At 42.0% G+C, this 26,633-nt stretch overlaps 1 protein-coding gene across 4 annotated transcripts in view; it reads left to right on the forward strand.

The window, feature by feature from the left end:
- Positions 1-26,633, forward strand: part of NFATC1 (nuclear factor of activated T cells 1) — a 149,460-nt gene that overhangs the window by 60,195 nt on the left and 62,632 nt on the right. For all 4 annotated transcript variants that reach the window (XM_074987550.1, XM_074987554.1, XM_074987553.1 and 1 more), the window contains exons 4-6: positions 4,156-4,358; positions 8,082-8,254; positions 11,534-11,674. In XM_074987550.1, coding sequence (XP_074843651.1) covers positions 4,156-4,358; positions 8,082-8,254; positions 11,534-11,674 — 517 coding nt within the window. The remainder of the gene's footprint in view (positions 1-4,155; positions 4,359-8,081; positions 8,255-11,533; positions 11,675-26,633) is intronic.

Below are 26,633 nucleotides of genomic sequence, written 5' to 3' on the forward strand. Positions count from 1 at the left end.
AGAGCTTGGTCTGAGTGTGTCATTTCTTCAGTCCTTTTGTCCAGATTCAGCAAAACGTACAGAGTCTTAAGTACGTCCTTCATTTCTTTTGCTGAGTCAGGGCTTTGACCGCTCAATGCTCGGTCTGTTTTAACTAAAACGTCAGACTCCTTATTATATTTTCACACAGGTGTGCTCATGAGGGGGAGGGGAGGCAAAAGGGCCAGTTGCCCCAAGGCCTGGCATTTCAAAGGGCCTTGAGCTCTGGCTTTCACTGCCAGCAAAGTAGCAGCGGTCTATGGCTGGAGCTCTGGATCCTCTTGAAGTGCTGTGGCAGCCTTGCTCCACTGCTGCATGTGGATGGTGCGGGGGGTGGACAGCATCACAGTCCACGCAGTGCTGAAGGCTGACTGCCCTAGGCCCTGCCCCCTTCTTCCCTTGGCCCCACCTTTCTGGGGTATGGAGCTGGGCCCCCGGCCGCCTTGCCCCAGGTCCCTCAGTAGTTGTCGGCCCCACTGTCCCCGTGTATATTTTAATTTTTCATCATCCATGAAGAGTGAGTGGAGTTAGAAAAGAGACTCTTTAAAGGTAGGATTATGGAATTACATATTTCATCTCTTTCAGTGACCTCCAAATCAAATGTATTCAGTTTACAAGTAAAAACACATTTCTCGCCAACCCTGTCCTTTCCATCTGGCATGTAAAGATCCAGCTCTGTTCTTTTTATCTCTTACGTCATCACTACTTCTGCCCCTTACATCAGTGCTAAGGTTCTATGATTGGAAATGTTGATGAGGCATGAGGCAAAATAGAATTCAGGTTGTTCTGCAATAGCCGTATTGAGTCTACTGTGGTAACAGCAGTAAACAGCTGTGACTCTAAAGCATGCAGGGGCATATCCACATTGAAATACCTGTACCACAGGGTCACAGCTTGTACTATAATTCCTCTTTCATGGTTCAGACTGGATCTTGAGACGTTAGGAATTAAAGGTGACACATTCCCTTTTCATATACAGTATGAATGTATATACTTACAACAAGTCTCTCTAAGGAAAATCAAGGGTTTTGTTTGCAATACTATTTGTCTGCATTAAACTGAGCAGTCTATAATAAGACTTTAGTAGCTATATGAAAGATTAACAGCCAGAGTCAGATTCTTAAAGTGGAAAAAAAAAAAGCTGTTTTTTTAACCCTGAAAGACTGTGAGGATAATAATGTGCTCTGAAGTCCCTCATAGGTTGAGGGGCAAGTTGTCACAAGTGAGATAGAAACTTGGTAGAAGTAGAACCAAGCCAGCAAGAGTCTTAGCATTGTTACAGTACAGTGATATATAATTTTCTTGCAGCTATGCTTATGCAGGCGGCATAAACCCCTGCTGGAAAAAAATATCTTTTGTTAAAACTTCTGTTTGAGAATCTTGAAGTTGTAACTCACAGGTGTTCAGGCAGCAAATTAGAAAGCCCCTGCTAATGTTAGTTTCTGATTCAAAAGAAAATAAGACGTTTTCCCCCTGCTGCTTGTGGCTGTTGAAGTGTTTAATTGAACTGATGAACACAGCCCTTGGTACTTGTTTGAAGTGAACACTCAGACTTAGGTCTCCTTTTATCTTATAATAGTACTAGCACTGGCTTAGTGCCATGTACTGGGGGGGTTCAGAAGAGTTAATGAAAATCATAATGCTTTCACTCTCCCCCATAATAAACCTTGCTTGCTTGCATTCGACCAGATGGGTCCTAGGCCACCTGTTGTTACATATAAGGGCATAGGAGAGACCACTCTAGCTAGTCCTTTAAAAGGAGAGAATCAGAGAAGCTAATTGAAAAATCCAGACTTTCTAACTAATTTTACTTCATTTAGTTTTATGTTTGGTAATGCTAATGTAAAAAGAAAGAAGAATACTTTTAAAATACTCCAGCTCAATCTGCAGGTGAAAGCCTTAGCAATGCCTATTGGATAAACTCCTGGAGCTGAATTATCTGCTTTCTCTCTTTTTCTCCTTCCTCCCTGTGTATATTTTAGAGAGGACAACAAAAAATGCCACTCCAAATGAAACCATCTGGGCCAGCAAGTCTAGTCAGGCCATTGCAGAAGCCAGGAGTGCCTGAGGTTTCAGAGGAAAGTGACCAAATGCACGGTCCACCTGGCCAATGGTGCCACGCTGCACATAGCTGTACATCTCCCGACCATTGCTGTGGTTAGGTTAAAACCTGCAACGTGAAATGTGATTAACATTATAATAAATGTGTATCTACTGGGGAGAGAGGGGTTTACGTTTGTATTTGTGTTCTAGAGGATTTTGCAGTTCTTTAAGAAAGACTTGACTGAGCCAAAATAGCTTGAGTTGTTGTTTGCTCACAGTATTTCAGATCCTCCATGGTAAAAATACCACAAGAAAACCAGACCTCATGTTATTCTTTTGACTGCCCCATAACTGGTTTCCTGAAGTATTAACGAAAGAAAAAGTAAACAAAACACCAGTATCTATTATATTTGACTTCAAATTTAGCCACCTATTACAGTTTTCACTTGTACTGGGGTTGGTGTTATATCTGCACATGAAGCAACTAAAAATGTTATTCATAAAATACTATTTATGGCATCTGGGTGACTCTGCACAAACTGTTAGTAGAGGCCAGTAAGCTTATACCCTACTGAAAAGCTATGAAAATGATGTACAACAAGCATATGTATGGCAAAAAGCACATCCCGGGCTTTCTAAGATCCCTGATATGTAGCCTTAGTGACCTGGAGATGGAGCTTAGCAGCCAAAGAATTCAAAACTAGTATTTCTTATATTTTTCTGTGTCTGATCTGAGGATGATGTTAGGAAATAAACTAGTTATGGAGCATCCTTGTTGTAGAGACAAATACATAAATGGGAAGAAAGTACAGAACCCTTTGTGTCTGTCCAGCACAGTTTGTAAGCAACAGTGGGCTCTGTTTGGCATGGCATGGCATGGCACTAGTGGTGTGAGCCATCAGCAATTCTTCTGGGCTCCTCTCTGCCAGCTGGTATTCAGCCACTGTGACGCTGCAGGAGACTCAACCAATTAGGAGAGTGCCTCTGAGACTCCGCCCAGCTCTGCTGGCTGGATTGGCGTGGTTTGAGTGTGCTGTATTATGGCAGCCAAAACTATGATCTGGGACTCTCATAGTCTGAAGATGACACATCAAGTGAGCCAAATCAGCTGAGGTTGAGCTAAAATGGGCTCAGCTTGAGGTCATTCTTTATGGGATGATATCAGTGATACTCTCACTTTTTGATTACATTGTAGCTTGGGCTTCATGTAAATCATGTGTCAGTCATGAGACGTTTCACTGCTTGCGTTAATCAACTATTGGAGTAAATATCTGAACAGTAGTGAACAAATCTGGTAATTCATGGTGAGCTCCTTATCTCCCACTCCATTACGTCAATTTCAGATCTGTTATGCTCATGTAATTCCATCAGTTCAGCAGTATAATTGACTGACTCACTGTAGCCTGACACCAGTGTACAACAGACCTGCTCTAATCCATTGGGCCTGATTCTGTTTTCACACCAGCATGCATCAGTCACAACTCTGACGTCTGTGGGGCTCCTGTGGGGTGGGTGAGGTTGCAGTCATGCCTGTTGGCCTGAGATTTGGTGCAGTTATCCAAGATTCTGACACAGAAGTGAACAATCTCCTGCCTCTAATATATCCTGAGTCTATCCCAAGCAGCATTCACCAGCTTGAAAATCAATTTGGGGAGTGGGGAAATGTACACGAGCCATAACCTTCTAGTGAGGTGGGGGGAAACAGGTTGTTGAGGGATGAATGGTGATCATCCCTTCCAGTTTCACATCCAGTGGTTTTGCTGCTCTTAGTATTGCTGCACGAACACTGCCACCATTGTTTTCCATAGAACACTGCTATAGAGAGGTAATATGAAGTTTTTGAATGCGTGCAACAGGACTGTTCAAAGGCTAACTCCAACTAAAATGCCTCAGGTAATTGAGAATAATGAGATGTTTTCTGTGTGCACCTTTTTATTGTACCAATATTATGTTACAGAAAAAAAGGGGGCTTAACACTTAGCACCTGTCACAAGTTTTCTCGTTGAATTAGGCTCTCTTGCTTATAAAAATTTAATTGATTCCCAGCAGTTTATATGGATGGTGCTTAGTAGGAGTTTTCTGTTCTCTTGCCAGCTACACGGTTACTTAGAAAGTGAGCCGCTCACGCTACAGCTGTTCATTGGGACTGCAGACGACCGCCTGCTGAGACCTCATGCCTTCTACCAGGTTCATCGAATCACAGGGAAGACTGTTTCCACCACCAGCCATGAAACAATACTTTCCAACACCAAAGTCTTGGAAATTCCACTTCTACCAGAAAACAAGATGAGAGCAATGTAAGATCTATGCACTGTGTCTGACTACTTAGTACGTTTCCTCTTGGTCTACCCACGTGGATTTTTTGTTGAGTGTATATTGCTGCTCTTTTTTTTTTTCCCCCTTGCTGAATCTTAAAAATAATCCAACTATCTAGGAGGATTCCAAAGATTTGTTGAGACAAAAATTGCTCCTAATCAGCTTAATGTCCTCTCCCCGCCAATAAACCTTTATAAATATTTATGACAACTGGTTAGTGGCATTCTAGAGTTTCAGTCAATGTCCTTATTTGCCATTTAAAATGAGTATCTCAGTTACAGAGCTGTAAATATCTTCTATCTCAGCTCCTGCATTTAGGTTCTAAACATGACACCTATTTACTCCTGTATGCAGTAGTACAAGGAATATGGCCTGTTAAAATTTAGTTTGACATTGGGGGGAAATTTCATAAAGACTATTCCCAAATAATTTAGCTTTTGTTTGTTAAAATAAATAGAACATCTTTTATAAAAGAATCATTAGTCTTTTCCTGTGAAATTTGTTTAGGTCAGTTAGAAATAAAGGCAGAAAAGGTGCTCTAATAAATGTATAATTAGTCTTACAAGCTCTAAGGCTGAAATTCACTCCTGTGCAGAGGGGCCTATGACCCTTTTAATTCCCAGATTAGGTCTTAAGTAAGCTATGTGTAGGTCCTCTTCACACAGGTGAATTTCATCCTAAGACAGTAGTGGGAGAGTGAACCTCATCCCAGTTCAAAAGGCTTGGGCGAGGCTTTCAAAATCCTGTAAGCTCCAGCATTCAGGTCTCAAGAGTGACAGAGAACTTTGTGTGGGTGCTCTGCCCTAGGGTGCATTTCACCCTGATGCACACATGTATGGGGTGGCATCCTGGCTCCACTGAAGTCACTGGCCAAACTCACATTGACTGCAAAAGGGCCATAATATCACCCATAATATTATATTTGTATATTTATTTACATATATACTTTTACAAAAATCAACATGCGAACAACAGCAGCAGCAACATATATCAGAGATCTGAAATAACTCCAGTAATTCTTGGAAGATGCAAATTAAGACTAAAACTCTTAACATTTTATAACTGTGGCACTGGCACTTGCAGTAGGTCTAGTGTGACTAGAGTGATTGTTGAAGGCTCAAGATGTTGTGACCTCTAAACTTTCATTATGCTGTACAGTAGACTAGCCCTGCACCACTTTTGGTCAAATTGTCCACTGTTAATTGACATATATCCATTTGACATATTGGAGCTGCACCATTTAGTAACAGCAGAGTATTTGTTTAGCCCTCTATTTGATTTTTTGGCAAACAAGAAGTATGTGAATTTTTCTATCACCAGAATCAGTATGGTAAAGGTGGCTGAAAGGATCTTATGTCAGAGCTGGTAGATTTTTGTGGCAGGATTGCAAGGCTGTAATAAATAGAACTAAGTGGATAATTGATTGATTTGATTTACTGTCTGAACTGCAAAAACAAGGCTTAATTGTTCAGTTTAGGCTGAATTTTTTAATTAAATCTAGCTATATTTAGAAGTGAAAATCTACACTTCCACAATTTTTAACCAAAATATTTTGGCCTTTTCAGAATTTCTTCCTCTTCCTGTAATTTGGTTCAAAACTTTTTCTTGGTTCAGTCTAAAATGGTGAGTTGCTCTGATCAACCCCACAGTGAGATTTTCAGCATAAAATCTATTCATCCAAAAAAGTCACCCACTCTAATAATAAAGTCCCATCAAGCATCACATGCAATGTTGCCACAGGATCCTTCGTCGATGCAATGTTTTGACATTCCTAGCATTTTATATCTCTCTATTTTATGCCTCACACCCCCTTCATGAAATCCTTGCAAGGGGATTAAAGATGAAGAGCAAGTCACTCTTACAGGCATGTGCATTTAGGCACCAGTGCAGCACAGAACTTAAACGCATGAGAAATCCCATCTGCCTAAGGGGGTGAGAGGCGTAAAGTACTCAAGAACAGGGTTAACTTTAAGCACATGAGATCCCCATTGGCTTCAACTTGCACTGCTCAGATGCTTGAAGTTATATGTGCGTTTAAGTGCTTCGAGGTGTCAGGGTCTTAAATTAGAACCTTAATTAATGATGTGTTAACAGGGCCCACCGATGGGGGAGAACAAAGGGGACAGTTGTCCCTGGCCTGGCAGGCCCAGAGGTCTGGCCACCACCACCACTACTTTGGCAACAGGCCCCTTTGAATTGCCATGGCTGTGAAGGTGGGGGCAGTGCCACGGGCTGAATGATTTAAGTCCCACCTCTTCTGTACTTTGCCCGCACCCCTTCTGGGGCACAGACCGGGCCATCCTCCCAACTTGCCCTGGGGCCTATGGCAGCTGTCTGCACTGCTGTGTATTAAATTCCTTTGTTTTTAAACAGGAGCTAATAAAAAAAACCCCATACACAGCACTAGTAGGACAATGTCTACTCCTCTGTGCTGTATAGATCATTGCACTAAATTCTGACATTGACACAAAAACACCATCACTCCTATGGCCCCTCTGGCAGTGCATATTGGTAATCCGTTCATTAGCAGCACTACATCTTTTATCTTGTCACTGTGGGCCTCATTTCCTGTTAAAGCCACACACTTAAATGGCAGAAAGGCCAAAACAGGGGGACTGCGTTCCATAATACATGCCTGCAGAGTGTGTGTTTGATGCTTGATCTTTCAGTTTGCGTTGGAATAGAATTCCAGGTGTCTTGGGGGGTCAGGTGACTGTATTTCCCAAAGGGCTAGCTTGAGCTGCTCACCCAAGCCCTGCCACCCTCCCGCTCTGTGCATAGGGCTGGCCTGTTCCCTGACCCACTTCCCTCTCATCCCATTGACATGTGGCAGGCCAGAGCCCTACCTCCCTCACACGTGGGGATCTTGTCCAAGCCCAGCCTCCTCCCTGCCAGGGCCTGACATTACCTCTCACTTGAGCCCTGCCCTCCTCCTCACCCAAACTCTGCCTCCCCCTACTGCTGTAGCTGCTCATCCAAACCTGCCTCCCTGCCTTCTTGTCGAGTCACTGCTCACCTAATCCCTGTTTCCACTCCCCTCCCCCCTGTCTGGCATTACCACTCACCCCCCAGCATGTTGTTCTGCGCTGACTAGTGGTGCGTGTCCCACCTTTCTGGCAAGAGCAAACAGGACAGATATCCACTTGCCAACAAGGTCAAGAGGACCAAGACAAGGATTGAAAAAGGAACTGTCCCCAACCAAAACGGAATGTGTGGTCCTGCCCACTGGGAGGGTGGGGAGAATTGAAACTGTTTGAATGTATTTACAGGTACATTGGCTATTTCATCTGACTGCAAAATAAAACTACACTGTGCATATCCTGTGACATAAAATGCATGCTAGAACTCCATATCCAAAAGTAATTATGCATGCATAGTAATCGCATCCAAAACCTTTATGCTTCTGTTGTTTTAATTTAATTTTAATGTATATCTTATGTACCTTAGGAATTAATTAATCTTCTGCAATGTTTAATTGTGATAGGTCAATGCAAACAAATCCAGCAGGACTAAGCTTGCTAGAAGGTACACTTCCTTGGTGGGAATTCCTACCTGTCCCAAAGATGCGGTGAAGACATTATTCAGGGACTCAGGTTTTGAATGAATAAACTAAAAGAGGAGAGAGAAGGTCGAAAGGTTGCACTTGTGACTTTCTGGAACCTGCAGGGAATTGGTTGAAATGTCCTGTATTGTCCTTTGAACAGCATTGACTGCGCTGGGATATTAAAACTAAGAAATTCAGATATTGAACTGCGAAAAGGAGAAACCGACATCGGAAGGAAGAACACACGAGTGCGCTTGGTCTTCCGAGTTCACATCCCACAACCCAATGGGAGAACGCTGTCTCTGCAAGTAGCCTCCAATCCTATTGAGTGTTGTAAGTAGCAACTGCCTTCTTATTCTTGCCAGGTATTGTACAAACAATTGCCTGACATAATGCCTGTCCTTGTCAGTATGTTAAATGTTGTTTCATTGCATCTGTCCATTGTTTGAAACATGCTGTACGTCTCCAAATGTATGTTGCATTGCATGAAAAATATTACCCGTTTCCTTGGGAAAACAATATCTCATCCCCTGTGCATTGACTCCTACAGGAAATGCCGTTGCAATACAAGAGGAGCCAAGTTAAGCTGGTGTTTGAACTTGAATTGACTTGGACAAGTTCCTTTATGCAGAGAGGCCCTTTCATAGGGGTAACGGCAATTAAAAGTTTTGGAGCGCTCCCATCCAGCCTCATCTCTTTGCCCTCCTCTCCTCCCAATCCCTTTGACAAGGAGCTAATGAGATATTTGAAGTTGCTGCATTAGCCTTAGTTTACTATAGTTGCAGGAAATTCCTAGAAACTGACCTTCAGTTTTGGGGTCTTTTTTATAGGCCAAACGTCACTTTATAAACATGTCAGATTTGGACATGGACTTCCCCACCCCATCTCAAAACTCTCAGTTCATTCTTGCTCCATGAGCCTTTTAAGTGCAACAAATAACCTGCCACTTCATTTAGCTTTGCAGTTTTTGTCTAACTTGGGGGGAAAAACGTCTCTTCATTCTAACTGGTGTTGCTTCTAATGCTGGATGAAACTCCCCCAGCTCTTGCGGGGGGGTCTTTTAAAACTCAGATTAGCAGCCACAAATTCAGAGTCTAACTAACTAAGCAGCAGGTCTCACAGTGTGGGTCAGGACCCCAAAGTGGGTTGTGACCCTGTTTTAATGGGGCCTCCACGGCCGGTGTTAGACTTGCAGGGGCCCAGGGCTGAAGCCTGAGGCCCATTGCTTGGGCCCGAAGTTTAAGTCCAAGGACTACAGCCCTGGGTGGCAGAGCTCAGGTAGTAGGCTGCCTGCGTGGGGCTGAAGCCCTTAGGTTTTGTTCCTGTACACTCCCTGCTCAGAGCAATGTAGCTCAGACATTGGTTTTGTCCCTTCCCCACCTGGGACAGTGGGGCTCAGATGGGCTCATGTGTCTGCCCTCCCTGCCACCCTGCTCTGGAGGATCCTTTACATCTTATGCTTCCCTTTGTTTCCCTGGAAGCAGCAATGCAACTGAGAACCATTTGGCAATCTGTCTTCCCAAGTTGCCGTAGACTCTCATCCCCAGGGCCGTGTCTACACTAGCCAAACACTTCGAAATTGCTATGCAAATGGCCATTTCGAAGTTTAGTAATGAAGCGCTGAAATATGTATTCAGCGCCTCATTAGCATGCGGGCGGCCGCAGCACTTCGAAATTGGACCCCAGCAACTTCGAAGTCCCCTTATTCCCATCTGCTCATAGGAATAAGGGGACTTTGAAGTAGGTGGGGTCCTTTCGAAAAGGAGCCCTGTCTGGACGAGCTGCGAGGCGGTGAGCCACGTCAATTTTGAAGTGCCGCGGCCACCTGCATGCTAATGAGGTGCTGAATATGTATTTCAGCGCTTCATTAGTAAACTTCGAAATGGCTATTTGCGTGCCCATTTCGAAGTTTTTGGCTAGTGTAGACATAGCCCACAAGTCTTGAGGGGAGGGCGGCTCTGACCCTTCCATCACTCCCACCCAGAGCATCGAGTTTTGTTGGTGACTTTAGAACCTGCGGCTGTACTTTGGGCCCTTCCCAGGAGAGGTGCTCCCAGGCTGCTCAGTGTACTTGGGAAGCCTTGTGTAATGTAAGATTTGGGGTTCTTTGAAGCATAGTATACTCTTAGGTGTGTCTAGAGAAGCTTCAGAGAAGAACAGACCCAGATCCCACCACCAGAAACTGATGTGTATCTGTCAGGCCCTGAGACCAGAAACTCTTGTCCCTACAACTTAAAGTTACAACTGCCTTCCCATGTCAATATCTTTTAAAGGAACAAAACACATTTTTTGTAAGAAAAGATAAGCCTGAGCTGTGTGTGAAGAGTAGCAGAACCTCCCTGCCACTAAGAGCTAGAGTGGCACAATCTGGTGTATCTCTTTATTTTACCTTTCTCCCCATTTCAGGATTGCTTAAGGCTAAATTTTGCAAAAGGTTAGATTCCAGCCTGAAATGTTCCTACAAGTAAAGCCAAAAATTAGAACAAATATAGCCTGATTCTGTCTCCAAGTTAAATCAGTGAAGTAAATCAGACTCTAATGACTCAAGGAAGCACATACCCTGATCTGTTACTATGCGCAAATGTGCCAGATTCAGCTAGCTCGCAAAAAAGAGTAAGCCATGTAAGTCAGGAGCTGCAGTCTAAAGTATGATGGACTGAGCAGAAGTGCATTATCTCCAAACAAAGCAAGTGTTCTTGCAATACGACATCTGCAAAGAAAGCACACTGTGTGTTTTCAAGTGCAGATATTTGAAATAAGCAAGAATTGGAAACGCCAAAATTGCTTGGTGCATTGAGACCAGGAGGGCCCAGTAATATACAGAAAGTATCACATCATTCTCTGATGCACAGGTGTGCTAGCTGAATACCTCTGTTGAGAAAGATAGAACATGCATCACGAGGATATAGGATACTGTTTGCTTGGTTCACATGTAATTTGGTCCTCAGTCCTTAATGGAGACATGCTCTTCAGCCAGGGGCTGTAACTGACCTCGGGAATACAGTGTGACATTCTGCAAAACTGCAAACCCTGCCTTAAGCAAATTGTGCCTGTTTTGGTCTCAGAGGCTCTTGCTTTCATTTGTGCCATATAAATGTTGGACATAGAACAAACTGGCTATTTAAACAGCATGTTTTTTGTGTGAAAACAAAAAGCAGTCAAGTAGCACTTTAAAGACTAGCAAAATAGTTTATTAGATGAGCTTTCGTGGGACAGACCCACTTCTTCAGACAATAGCCAGACCAAATCAAGAAGTGGGTCTGTCCCACGAAAGCTCACCTAATAAACTATTTTGCTAGTCTTTGAAGTGCTACTTGACTGCTTTTAGTTTTGATAGTGTATAGACTAGCACAGCTTCCTCTCTGTTATTTGTGTGGTTCTTTTAAATTCACGGTATCTTACATAATCGTGTATTGTTTACAATCAAAGCACTTAAAAACAATTGTACACTGAGTTTCCGATCGACCTCTTGAACTTTATTTCGTGTCTATGTCAAACTCAGTTTCTAATAAAGTAAACATGGGTCACTTCTTTGCACAATATTTACTGATTGTGTGTGTGTGTCTGTGTGTTGGTTGTTTTTTCTTTTCTTCTCCTTTTAAAACTCTCCAGCTCAAAGATCAGCCCAGGAACTGCCTTTGGTGGAGAAGCAAAGTACTGACAGCTTTCCTGTTATTGGAGGGAAAAAAATTATACTGTCTGGCCACAACTTTCTACAAGACTCCAAAGTCATCTTCGTGGAGAAAGCACCAGGTAATTTCTTTAAAATTAGGTAGACCGTGTGCTTTTCTTTTAAACCCACTGGTAGTCTGATTACTTAATGCTGGTAGTGTGAACACTGTCATCCCTTTTCTTCTATTTGTTTTCCATATCACTGGATAGAGCTGTGTGTGGCTGCGTCTACACGTGCACGCTACTTCAAAGTAGCGGCAGTAACTTCGAAATAGCGCCCGTCACGTCTACACGTGTTGGGCGCTATTTCGAAGTTGAAATCGACGTTAGGCGGCGAGACGTCGAAGTCGCTAACCCCATGAGCGGATGGGAATAGCGCCCTACTTCGACGTTCAACATCGAAGTAGGGACGTGTAGACGATCCGCGTCCCGCAACATCGAAATAGCGGGGTCCTCCATGGCGGCCATCAGCTGGGGGGTTGAGAGATACTCTCTCTCCAGCCCTTGCGGGGCTCTGTGGTCACCGTGGGCAGCAGCCCTTAGCCCAGGGCTTCTGGCTGCTGCTGCTGCAGCTGGGGGTCCGTGCTGCATATACAGGGTCTGCAACTAGTTGTTGGCTCTGTGTATCTTGCACTGTTTAATGAAAGTGTGTCTGGGAGGGGCCCTTTAAGGGAGCGACTTGCTGTTGAGTCCGCCCCGTGACCCTGTCTGCAGCTGTGCCTGGCTCCCTTATTTCGATGTGTGCTACTTTGCCGTGTAGACGTTCCCTCGCTGTGCCTATTTCGATGTTGGGCTGAGCAACGTCGAAGTTGAACATCGACGTTGCCAGCCCTGGAGGACGTGTAGACGTTATTCATCGAAATAGCCTATTTCGATGTCGCAACATCGAAATAAGCTATTTCGAAGTTGGGTGCACGTGTAGACGTAGCCTGTGTGAGCTCAGCTCTGGGTCATGCTATGTTCATATGTAATACCATGATAGTTGCAGATGTGTTTCATTGCCAGGTATGCAATTGTGACACCGAAAGTGAGAGTTTGGAGTTTATTTTTGTTGAAAACCACACTTGTGCCTGGTAGGGCTTTTCAGTTATTCTACTCAAAGGCATTTTAAAAACGTCATCACATTTAACCACGAAAACCTGAAGCTGCTGCTTCTCAAACATGTTTCTAGCAAGTGGGGATATTGCATTGACTGCACCTTGGTGCCATGAGTGTGGTGGGGGAGGGGATGTGTTTTTCTTTTCCTTTTTTTGTGAAACTTTTCATTGACAATAGAGGCTTTTAATCCTCAGCACCATGATGTGTAGAAAACATAAGCCTTGAAGGGCTTTGATAATTTATTAGGTGTTCAGTCACAAGCTTGTCTGGTACAAGCTCATTAATTTCAATGGAACAATTTCATTTTGCCATTAAGAACAAAGGCTGATCTCTCCCCTCTCTTGCACCTCCCCCGCAACTTTTATTCATCAATCTTCTTGTTCCTGGACTGATAGTCTAGAATCTTGAGTGTCCCCAACTCAGCCTCAAGTCCACGGAAGTTGAGAGCACTCAGCACCTTATGGGGTAAGGCCCCCCATGTCTGAAGTTTCAGTTTAAAGCCTCTGTAGTGACTGCAGTTCATCTAGTGATAATGCAAAATAAGGCATTTTATTTCTGATGAGCTGATGGACAGAGCAGAGCTCTGAGTAGAAGGCAGGCTCTGAAAGGAGATTATTAAGGAGGACGACTATTCCTGTTTTGGAAAGGGTTTCCTGGGTGCTGGCACAAACCATACGTTCCACAGCTGCTTGCTGCAGCCCCCTGAACTGCAAGCTCTCCTCTGAGCTCCTTAAGCACTTAGCCTCTCATGGGGCAGGCTTTGACATTCTGTCTCTTTAACCCTCACCATTCATTACATTCCAGTGAGACTGTCTTTCCCTCTCTGTGACTGTTGTCAGTACGGTGTCTGGGGGAGGTGTGCATTTGTGCTGAGTCAGGGGATCTCCTTAACAAATCTCATTAGCAAATCAAAATACGTGGGAATTTATTTCAGAGTGTTCCCTTCAGAGCTTGACCTACTGGAAGAAACTCAAAGGGCCTGTCTGAAATTTCACAGCAGGTTCTTGGTTGGCATAATTTAGGTAATCACAACTATACGTAAAAGCTCTCTCTGTTAATGTGAATGGCACAGGTCCTCTGTTGGTGCGAATGGCTCCATTGGCTTCCAAGGTCTACTTTTGCTTTCCCTGGCAGTGCATTGATTTTACACCTGCTGAGGATCTGGCCAGATGTGCCCTAGCAGTAATGCAAATATCTGTCTGTTTTTTAGAAAGTGGAAGGAATGCAACTTTAAAAAATATAAGTCCCAAAGTCTAAGTGAATTGAGGAGAAGGAGGACAGGATTGTTTCATTATTATTTCACCCATATCTGACAGTGGCTTAGAATGGCATTCCAAAAATGGAAACCTAGATTAGACTCATTTCAGGAAAGAAGCTGCCTTAAAGGATGCCCTCTTTGATGCGTGTTTTCTATGCTTTACTTTATCACTGCACTGGAAAAATTGTGAAAGGGAACCTCTGAATACAAAGCTGTCCAATCATTTACTTATTTAAAGCCCTCTCCCCCCCACATTTTTTTGTGTCTCTGCTGCTGCCTGATTGCACACTTTTGGTTCCAAATGAGATGTGTTGCAGTTGATTGATCAGTTTATAGCTCCATTGTTTGTTTCTCTGAGGTTCCTACCACAAATGTAATTTTTAAAAGATTTTTAATTATGAAATCAATGCATAGATGAGCACAGTGTAAAGTATTTACTATACATCATAGCTACACAGATGTGTGTACTAAAGTAGAAGTAAATAATAAAATTCTTCCACCTCACATAGAAAACCCCCTAGAAAGAGTCCAGGACCACATGGGGTTTTGGGCAGAGAGAGCCATGTGCTCTGGGCTCCCTCTACATGTGGATCACGTTAGAAGAATCCCTCTCTTCCCTTTCATTGTCTAATGACTCAGGAGCTGCTTTACTACCAGTGCTATTAATTCCATCTATTCATGTGAGAAATTCCAGTCTGGCATATAACTGTGGCTGAGATCTTAGTCCAATTTAAGTCATCTGGGAGGTTTGTTGTACTTGTACAAGTCTCCACGAGCCCGATTGCAGGCCTTCTTAGTGACCCAATCTCCTTGAGATTCAAGCTTCCACAAGTGGTAGCAAGAAGAGCATCTGCCTTTCACTGTAAAATGGTCAATCTCTTAGACAAAATCATAGCTATATTCAGAAAGAGCTGCCAAATAAGTTGTCAACTCATCTAATTTTTTCACTCTTGTTTCAGTTTCCTCGCCTTGGTTGTTCATTTGCTGCATCAGCTAATTTAACATGACATATTAAACAACTGAACATGATACACCATTGTCTCAGCGACAGGCTTTTCCTAATTGTTCTTCACCCCTCTAAATATTGCTTCACATTAAAAGCAGACAATAATTTCAATTACCATTCATTCTCCCAATGGAATAGATTAGCAATTAGCTCCCCCGCAACCCTCCAATAAACGCTTGTAAATAATGGTAGGGCAGGAAATGGCGCTCCAGTCAGTGTCTGTCTTCTTCTGTCTCCCGCTTCCCATCTGACCGTCTGAAAATTAGCTTACTAATCCTTGTGAAGATTACTAGACATTACTGACTTTTTTGTTATTACAGTAGTGTTCAATCTAAATGTTGGTCACATTTCTCCTGGGTAGCAGTTAACTACAGGGTTTCCACTATTATACATGTAATAGACCTTGTAAAAAATTACGATACTTAAATTATATATAATGGCTGCATTTTTTAACATCGAGCTACATGGGCTCCATTCGGTAGTCTTTACTCAGGCAAAATCCCTAAACTAGGATGTAGCTCTAATGTGACTGAGATCATGATATTCTGCATGTTTAATTGGTTAATGCAGGATGGGATTTTTTTTTGTCTGAATAATTTCTTTATGTCTGTAGAGTGCATTGTACTCACTGGATGTTTTCCTGTGCGTGAGTCCTGAGCTCTCTCTCTTTAAGGGCTAACCCTCAGCTGTTGTAATCTCCTGAGGAATGGCATTATCCTGGCCTCTTTGCTGGGGAGTCTGTCTGTCTTAACAGTGACTCATGCAAGAGGGAATCCCTGAAGAACACTCAAGTTGGTTCTTGAACTGGGGAGGCAGCAGAGTCGTATTTTTGGTTAACCCTTTAATTGCTTTTTTTTTTCAGCAAAGAATTATTTGAAACAATGTGAAATACTAAAACTGCCTGTAAGATGCTGCACCTCTCATGGAGAGGAAAGTGGTTAGTTGAGCAGATTAGTTGTATTTAAAAGGGCTTATGTAAACGTAGAATTTCTTTTTAATGCAGATCAGCATCAAGGCAGAAGGCAGCTCTAACATGAAAAATAATGTGTCTTTTTAGAAGCGTACTATCATTTGCTCAGATCCCTTATAGTACCGTACAGCGGTGCTGACAGACACTGGGGACCCTTGGACAAGGGGCGGCTGGCTTTGCACTCCAGATGGGGCAGGGCCAGGGGTGGAAGAAGTGGGGCTTAGTGCAGTCAGTCCTCAGCATTGCCCTGACTGTGCCCCAGCCAACTCCCTCACAGCCACGTGGAATGGCGGAGCACAGCTGCTTAGGGAGTTCAAAGGGACCGGGTGCTCCAGCTGCCACTGCTGCCAAAAAATGCCAGTCCCCAGGGCAACTGCTTCCTCTGCCCCCCCTTGTCGGCAGGCCTGGTACCATAAAAAGCTTAAGTGCTGATATAAGTCCTTATTTCAAAGGATTTTGTTGACTGCTTTATAGCTTGCACATCAGACCATATTTGCCAGCGATGAAAGTCAATCTAAAATGTGCAACCAAGAAACTCAGCCACAATAACAGTAAAAATGTGACTGCTTAAGAGGTTTGACCTTTTAAATTCAGAATTCCCCTACATTAGTGGGTCCCACAATGGCTCTGTTCATTGCCCATTACCCTGATGTGCGTTCTGCTTTTCCAATTTACTTCTCCACTTAGTGTCTGTGGTTTTCTCCTCCTGCTTGAAACAGAAAAGCCCGGATTTTCTGAAGTGCCAAGTGATTCTACATGTCTCAGTTTTTGGGGTTGTACATTAGATACAGTTTAGAAGCCTAGTATGTGTGTTTATTTTATTACCATCTTTAGATGCAGTGGGCGTGTAACACTTTCTAACTATTTTGGCCAACACGCTTGCAGCACATGAGCACAAAACACTGTAATGTTTGTGTAAAGCATGTGCCAGGAAGAAAACACACACGTTTTATTTACATACTTGGATACAATTAGGAACATGTTTACTTGCTGAGGAAGCACCCCGGCTTATAATGATAAAACATTTCCTTTCTGACAAAGTAACTCTAAAGAACATAAGTTCTATTTTAAAGTTACAACGAGGATGCTGAGTAATTTGTTTGTCAAAACTAGTTTTTAAGTAGCAGCACTTATTTGCAAGTTGTAGGAGGTAAAGAAACACAGAGAGGCCCTGTCTACACGAGCCCCAAACTTCGAAATGGCCACTTCGAAGTTTACTAATGAAGCGCTGAAATGCATATTCAGCACTTCATTAGCATGCGGGCGGCCGCGGCACTTTGAAATTGACGCGCCTCGCCGCCGCGCGGCTCGTCCCAACGGGGCTCCTTTTCCAAAGGACCCTGCCTACTTCGAAGTCCCCTTATTCCCATCAGCTCATGGGAATAAGGGGACTTCGAAGTAGGCGGGGTCCTTTCGAAAAGGAGCCCCGTCGGGACGAGCCGCGCGGCGGCGAGGCGTGTCAATTTCAAAGTGCCACGGTCGCCCGCATGCTAATGAAGTGCTGAATATGCATTTCAGCGCTTCATTAGTAAACTTCGAAATGGCCATTTGCGTGGCCATTTCGAAGTTTGGAGCTAGTGTAGACGTAGCCAGACAGTATTATGCCAACCCAAAAGTCACCATGTTGGAGACCATGCTGATGGTTACTTTTTTGCATATGGGGACTATCTGCTAATTACTAGTTTTATGTATGGTGATTCCCAAAACTGAGTATATAATTGCTGTGGCAGTAATCAGTCACAAAAAGTTTCAGAGGGTGACCAGCCAGGAACAGAATAAGATCCAGAGCTCCAAAGGACAGAAAAGACTAACAGATCAAGTTCAAGGGACTGATATGTTCATTACTGGCAAGTAATTCTCCAGACTTTTCAGCTGCAGTGCCAAATAGTTCTTCACAAGATTACATGAGTATTCCTTATTCTTTTTTAGTAAGGCAGCATTCCACTAATGCATTTTAAACCCCATACACACTCAGTTGGTTCTATGCTACATAACCAGATCAGGAGGTAGGAGTGTTAACAAGCTGAAAGGTAGGAGTTCAGGGACCAAAATTATTCCAAGCCCATTTTTTTATAAATAAATTCAATACAAAGTTCTAGTTTTGTAAATCTTTAATTTGTAGACGTGTCTCTTTATGGACCAGGATATATATATTTGTACTTCTTGTGACAAATGTAAGTGCTGAAGCATTTCTCACACGTCTGTCATGTATATTAGTAAATTTCACAAGGCACACGTTGAACCCCTAGTCTGTCACTCTGTTAGCTGGCAACATCTGTAATCTGGCATGATTTTAGTTAGCCAGATGACAATTTACCATGGGTGTGGCCAATAACGTTTGTTTCCAGCCACCAGTCCTGTCTCTCAGTGTTCTGTGCCATCATTTAGCTGTAATTTAACCCTAAATGTTTTCTAAGAGCCCAGTAAGCAATGGAAGTGTTAGTAGTGCTGCTAGACAATATTGACCTCCTGTGGCATGGAAAATTATCTCATCCAGCACTGGTCAGGTCCCAAGGGTGCTAGATTAGAGAGGTTCAGCCTGTAGTATTACTTTATCATGCTGTCAAACATCAAATCAATAATGATGACTAACACCTACATATTCTGGGACTCAGCTACAAAATTGTCTGTCCTTAGATATTGTGCCTGAAATCTATAAAGTCTAAGTCTCCAAAGAATGCCATCTTTTTTTCTGCAATGATCTCAAACAGAACTGGATTTTCTCAGAGGTAGTTATTATTAGAAGTTATTAAACAAAAGCATTTTGTAAGTATGCATTCTGGTACTTGCCTAGTTCAAATACTAGCTGTGTTGCTGATTTTTGATTTTTTTTTTCTGTTCCTTGATTGAGCAGGCATAGCTCATCAAATCTAAGCACTTAGATACCATGTCAAGGGATAGAGTCAAGCAAAGAGCTGACTTCTAAAGATATTTATTTGGTTTGGGAGATGAATTGAAGAACATGTTGTGGCGGGGGAGGTAAATTCTGCTTATTTTCAAATTAAACTTATTTTTTTCATGATGGAACAAAATTTTATGTGGGTCAAGAGAAATTTTTGGAATGTTGATTTGAAATGGTATTTTCATGTTTGATTTAAAATGAAATATCAAGAGTTCATCGCAAAGCATCAAAGCAAAACATTTAGACATTCCAATTTTTACCCAGAATTGTTTACTGAATTGACCTAAATTCACCTGTAGGTTTGATGTCCTCAAAGATGCAGTTGCTGGTAAATTTACTACTCACTTGAAAATTTTTGCTCAACTCTAGTATGGGGTACTGTAGAAAAAAATTAAGATAGTTAAAGAGAATCAGGTTTCTGGTGCATATGTTCAGAAAAAACCCACACTTTAAATTTTCTTTCAGTAGGTATTTCACTCGGTTTAAATTCACCTATTATAAATGTTTGAGCCAGTAAAACTTGATCAAGTGTATGTTCACAGACAAACACAAAAGGGGAGGCACTGCAGCCAAGATACGTTCATTTAGAAATGTGAACAAACATTTTGCAATTTATGTTTTTTGTAATTTTCATGATGTCTAGCAAGGAACAGAATCAGTATGCTGCTATTGCAAGGTAAAACTTCAGTCTAAAAGCATAGAAAACTGTTGGGCAGTATCAGCTCTGCCTTATGAATATTGCCCAAGCAGAAGTTTGTTTTTTGTTTTTTAGTGTTTTTCAAACAACAGGCATTCATATACGGTGCTATTGCACGAGGTTATTCAGTTTATAAACATCTCAGAGCTGACACATTCCTGAAGCACCTTTGCATGTAATGAACAACTTTGAAGAATCATGTTCTTTTCATTTTTCTCTGATGCATTAGGAAGCTTATGTTTTGAGCCTGTTTTGATGAGATGTGACGTGGAGACTGGTGACCAGAGTTTTGGCAGAGCTCCATTTGGTAAAAGATCGCACATTCTCAGAGATCTTTCCATTGCTCAGTAGCAGTCACAATTTGGGGGCATCTAGCCAAAAAAGAGTTATATTACACACTAGTGATCAAACTGTATCTCATGTAATAAATAAACTAAGTGAGATAAGGCTCCTATAGAAGAGCAAATACTGCATAATTTTGTGTTGGTCTACCAGTTTATTAGAGGTTCTTATGTACATTCCGCTTAGTAGTACTTGGAGTTTATTCACTGAATTATGTTGCAGTGAGAGAGACTAGAAACTTGAGATGCATACATTTGGGAACATAGAGCTCATCTAAAGGTCGCTTGGACCTCGTTCCTAGAGATATATTGATAGCCGAAGGGGTTTCTGGCCACTGACCAGACACAGATATCCTTGGGTGGGTAGTGTCATCAAATGATGGGATCCTTAGATGGCTGACTCTCTTAATGCATAGGCAGTAGATGTAACGTAGCTTGTAGGAAGCGTCAGCATGTTTCACATTTTCTTGGCCATTTAGTCAAAGGAATGGTCAAGATGGTATGGGAGAGCATCCACGCACATGAGATGGGAGCATCACCAAGCTGCCCTAGGGTGTCAGTCACATTTAAGAGCAGTATTTGTGAATTGCATTTGGTCAAATATGAGCATTTACTATGTAGGCAGAAGATGCACAGGCAAGCATGCCTACAGGTGCATGCATGGCTGCTGTGATTGCACAAGAAAATGGAAATATTGTGCATTAACTAGCCCTTTGAGGGCCAAAGCATGTGTCTTGTGTATGCAAAGAAGTTACTTGTGTACTGACCTCAGATTTCATCTTTGTACAATCTAATCCTTATATACTGTATTAGTACACAGAGTTCCTCACTTTAATGTTTGCTATGGCATTTGATACACTTCATCCACAGAGATAGGTAAAGGCCCAGTTGACTAAAGAACTGTAGATCCCAATAATAAATCTCAGAGTCTAGTTGTGGTGAAATGCCTCTTAGAAAAGGTGCAGCATTTTCAATAAGGTTTAACCAGGATGTTATGTCAATCTCAGGTGTGCAGAATTTGACTGAACTGAGTGCGGGCAGGTTCTCTGGTGGTATCTGTGGTAGGCTGTGTAGAGTTCAAATAAGACAGCAACCCAAAGACCACAAGTACAGTCGTTAGCCAGCTGTTTGAGCATTCTTGTGAATTTAGGCTACATCTGTGTGGAACTGGCAAGCGGATTCCTTCCTCTTCCTCCTCTTTTCTCCACTCCCTACTATGCTGCAAACAAACCTGGTGGGCTGGAAGGGAGAGGATGTTGGACCAGTGCATGGAAGGAATTCTATGTGTAGAGAACAGCATGGAAGAACGTACGAGGATAGTTAAGGTAGAAATAAACAGAAAGGGACCCTGTCAAGGCTTGTATCATTTGCAGAGGGGAGTGCCGTGGAATATTTGGAGGTCAGTTTGGGGCATGATAAGTTTCTTGACTGTGAGACATGCATTAGGGAGGTTGGAGTTGGATCAGGTTTGTTTGGGTAGATCATAATTTGAAGACAGAGGAGCTTCCTGGATAGGTCTCGAGACAGAATTTGGTCTGAAGCACCATTCATGAGTACTACTGATAATTTGTGGAAAGGAAAGTACTCAGCTTGAATTTCATGATCCAGAAGGAGTTTGCCAAGCTGACAATTAAAAGGTGGTGGGGACGGGAAACCTATGATTTTACTTGTAAATGGAATATATTTGATCTAGAGTCATGGAGAAGCTACAGACAGAGAACTTCAGATTCTGATTCTGCAGTCAATATTTTAGCAAAGATTTATTTCAATGATCACTCTCAGAATACAGTTAATCTGAAAGGCTTAGTTGAAACAGAAATCATACAGTTTGCTAGACACCATGTAAAAAAGCTAGATTGCAAAGAGCATATATAGGTATTGCAAAGTGGTTTGTGCTCAGATGTCAACATTAGGCTATGGTTTATGGGTGTCTCAATATGAGAAATTTTGAGAAACTCCCCAACTGAGAAAATGTAATAGAGTGGATTCTCAGATGGTGGCCTCCTACACATGCTGTGATACAGAGAAACAGCACATTTTTATTACATGGTTTCTCAACAACATTTTGTTATTGTTTTTCAGTTAAGGTTTGCTATTTGAACACTGGGTTGAAAGAAAAATAAGTAGCATTTGCATCGGAGATTGGGTATGCATTTGATACAAAAATGATCTCAAGTCTGCAAAAAAAACATAGGAATAGGAACACAAGCTAAGTCTTCCACTGCAAAAATTTGTCTACAAATACACACAAAAGACCCTTCTCCCATTTTCATAAAAATTTATATAATCCAGCAATGGGTGAACCTCTAATGATGGATTTGAATTTAGCATCTAGAAGGTGCTTGCCGTTTGTTCACATTGACTGTGAGAGCCGTTTCCTCCCTCTGCTATGGTTCAGTCGGCACACCCTGCAAATTCTAGGTATGCAAATGCAGTTAGCAAAACTACCCTATCCTGGGAAACCATCATGGTTACACTGAGATGGAGGGCCTTTCGTTGCCCACTCACTAGCCTAGGCTGCCCATTGTTGGATTAGATGATCATAATATTCCCTTCTGACCTTAAAAGCAATGAATTTTTCAGTGGTGAATGTAGCCACTTCTGGGGTGTGAAATAAAGCAACTGCAGTGTATGTATGGCAATAAGTGAGGGGAGGGACATTTGTTCAGTACTGTCTTGGAGAGAAGAGTGGCACCTTCTGAATCAGCCACATTGTCTCCGAGAGCTACTTGGTTTCTTTTTGGCGGTTTCTTATCCAAGTGTGAACCTGACCCACCTGCTTAGCTTGTGATAACTAATGGTTATCTCAACACAAGGCTGGCTGAACACAGGTCTGAATGAGAGGACTGCAACTTAATATCCAGTCTCTTCTCTAGCATAGAAACCTACCCTTCTCTCAGGAAATAATTGCAGATCAGTCATCTCCATGTCAAGCAACAACATGAACACCCTTTACAAGGAATGAAAGATTAGAAGATAAGACTTGTGACTCCTTTAACGTGGAAGGATTGGGATGGCAGTGAAATGCATAAATAAATGATGGATAGATTATATTTTACCTTGCACCTGAACATTAGAACTTATGATCCTGCCTTATTCTGCGCAGAGCATGTCTCACTTTGGATCCCAGTAATACACAGGTTGCTGTGGATCTCCTATATTGTGAGATACATTGAACTATTTAGGAAATCAGAATAGAGAATGAACTCAAAACAGTTACTCAAATGATGGGTACTTTAGGAGAAAGTAGTTCCATACCTTTGATTGAAAATATAGCCATGTAAAAACTACAGGCCCAATTCACCCTTGCAGCCAAGCTTGGCACAGCTCCAGATTGGAATGATGCAAAGCATAGGCAAAGAAATTCAAGATAATATCTGTTCTTTTCTATGTCTTTGAATGAGCACGTGCTTATTGGGGAAGCTGGAATACCTGTATTTATAACCTTGGCCATGTCAACACTACAAAAATAATTTTGAAGTTGCTTACTTCGAAGTACAACTTCAAAGTAACAGACCTCGAATCTGAGTGTCTACGCACACCCTACTTTGAAGTTAAACTTCGAAGTAGGGCTCTATTCCATTCCCAGGAACGGAGTAAGGACTTCAAAACTGGGAACGGGAAAACACATGTAGACTCTCTGCTGGCTACTTTGAAGTAGCGCCTAACTTCGATGTTAACTTTGAAGTTAGTTCCCAGTGTGAACGCATCCCTAGTCAAGTAAAGCAAGAGGATATAAGTGTCTATAGCACCTCCTGCCGTGTCCATTTCAGAAAGGCGAGGCTTGAGTGATCACCAGATACAGATGTCATATTCTGTCAGGTTTCTAGTGGTTTTGGTTTGGTTTGATAAGGCATCTTCCTTGATCTGTCTGTTTCTCGTCTTAATTTTTGTGTGCCAACAAAAACTGCATCTTAATGTACTCTTCCACCTAAACTGCTGATTTGAGTCTTGTGATTTCCTATACCTGTAGCTATTCTGCACCATTTTTCTAGCATGTAGAAAGTAAACACAGTCCCAGAGACATCTAAATCAGTGAGGATTAAAAGACAGCAGAGCAGTTCTTTGGAAAGCCTTTATAGCTCTTTGACTCTAAGTTACATCTGTATGAGGAGAAATACTGAAGCCTAACAAACCACAACAATATATATATAAGTAACTGATACTGTGATGTTTATTCCATTTCTTTTTAGTGCTTCTGCTGTGTTAAAACAGGCCTACAATGCCTTTTTTGTGTGGAAATCTTCTAGCTGGGTGTGGTGGGGAAGCCGTTTCTGTGACTCATGCCGCAGGGAATTCCCTAATGATTTAGAATATTTTTACTTCTGGACATCTGCACTGTTTCCTTTAACTCTGCAGTGAGCAGTTGATATGAGTGAATTACAAAGAACCATTCAGTGTTGAGCCATTCGATTTTAAATGGGTGTTTATATTTTGAAAAGTTCAAAACCCTCCCCCACTTCCCCTCTGAAGTAGGTGTACTTTATTTTCATCACTTGTGAGTCCAGGTGCTTACAATATAGACTGGCAACAACTGATGAAGCAGAGCTGGATGAAGTGCATGCAGAACCAAAAGGGCTGTAAATAATGGTACATCACAGATATCAGTCTTCACACCTCAGACTTCCCAACAAATCTTTGTCTTCAGTTGACAATGGCATTGATCACCAGCTGCAAGTGATGACCAGCAGCTCTAATATTGCCCTTCCAGATTCAAAGATCCATTCTTACTAGAAAGAGCCAAAGGATTTCCAGCTCATAGGAGACTCTTAGAATAGGGCCAAAAATTCATCTCCAGTAACCTCTGTGGGCTTTGCCCAATGTTTGTTCAGTGCCTCCCCCTCCATGCAAAAAAAAATTAAAAACCTGAGGCATTCTTTTGATCCAGAAGAGCAGCAAAACATCAGCTTTAGAGAGAGACTTCCCACACATTGATCCTTCAATATACATTAACAAAATGTTAACAAAGAGAGAATTTTAAAAAATACTTTGTAAAAGTAAGCAAATAAAGTAAGTCCCTCGGAAAAGAGTCTCTTGCGCTCTCTCTCTTTCTTTGTATAACAACTGCCCATTTGGGTACGGTAATTCCAAAGAGTAAACTTTAACGGGAATGCCTGAAATGTGTCTGCTTCAGCTATGTGTTATGTCTGTAATTTGAATTATTTGCATTTTGGAAAGGTATAAATTGCTCTGGTGTACTTTTTTTGGCCCTTGTCCAGACAGGGAGTTGCCTTGGGCTCTGAGTCAGCCAGGCTGATGCAGATGTGGCAGACTTACAATGGAAACTTCTGTGGTTTATCGGTCTTCACTCCTCAGGCACATTCTGACAAGAGACCGTATCCTGCATACTTGGTAGGATTCTAGGCATATGCGGCACTGAAAGAAAAATAATTTTCCCCGAGATAGGCAAATGTTTCAAGCTCCTACAAACTGTTCCATTTCCGTCTTTTTAATTTTTTTTTTTAAATTTCAGCTCAATTGTATAAACCTGCAAAACATGTTTACTGTGAGAAGTTGACGTAGTGCTCTAAGGTTTCCCTGCTGGAATTGATCCCAGTCCGTGGGCGCTAAGATTTCCTTCTCAGTTCACCAGATGTAACATGAAGAATTGTCTACTTTTTTTGTCTCTGCTTCATAACAACTTCTCCTTCTTACGTTTTGGTGAAATGAAATGTCACTAACTCTTAATGAGTCGTCTCCCCCCCCACACTTACACAACAAAGTTCTGGACATTCTCAAGAGAATTTGTGATTGGAGCAAACACCAGTGCTCTTATTAGCTTCTAGATGAGAGCCAAAGAATAAACACGGGTTGAGATTATTTCATATACGTAGCAGTTCAGATTATATCATATAAAATGTTTCTGAAGAGCTCTTTGTCATCATAAAAATTTCTGAAGCACATAAAGGCAATGCTGTGTGATGATATATCAAGAGCCATTTTGAATTTTACAAAAATATTGGCAAGAAACCTAAAATAGAACCCTGAATCAGTTAGTTCATCTTGCACGATGGAAATTAAACGCAACAAAACCAGCTGACCTTCGGTCGTGCACTTACAAAGGCAAATTTAACACGTGCTAACCACTAGACTGAACTTCTTTAGGTAAAAACACTGCTAAAGCAGAAGTTTCAGAACAGACTCTAATTCTGAATTATTTGTAGTGGTGTCAGAATTCTGATGCCTTCAGAATTATGCTAATTTCAACCTCAGTTTAACGAGCTCTTTCCGAGGAAAAAGATGGGTCCCCGTTTGAGGGATTGTGGTCAGGCTTTCTTAATGTCAGTTTAGAAAAAGCATCTGGTGGATTAATTCTGAAGTTATCCCCAGTATTCCTGCAAGGGTTGTTTAACCCTGGCAGTCCTGAAAGACACTGCTACAGGGATTTGAGAGCTGATATAGCTAATGCTTCTCTTCTGTCTTCCTATTATAGCAATGCCTACTGCAGAGGTTCTTCCTCTAATTGATTTTTTATTTAGTGTTATGACTTAAAATGGAGGAAGAATTAAGGTGTACATGATGATTATTTCTGATAGAAAAGTGTTCCAAATTAGCTGTGATCAAAGTGTGCAGCAATCACACTGTGTCTTTCTTACATTAAAAAGAAATGGGTTTAGATTTAAAAACAATCACCAAAAACCAATTTCTCTACAGCATTCCTTTCACTGTGGGAGTACTTTACATGCAAATATTATTTACAGACATTTGTAATAAAGCAGACCATTTAAAATGTGTCACCTCCATCCTTGGCGTGAAGGAGAAGAAAAA

This window comes from Carettochelys insculpta, chromosome 2, assembly GCF_033958435.1.
Source record: "Carettochelys insculpta isolate YL-2023 chromosome 2, ASM3395843v1, whole genome shotgun sequence".
NCBI lineage: Eukaryota > Metazoa > Chordata > Testudines > Carettochelyidae > Carettochelys > Carettochelys insculpta.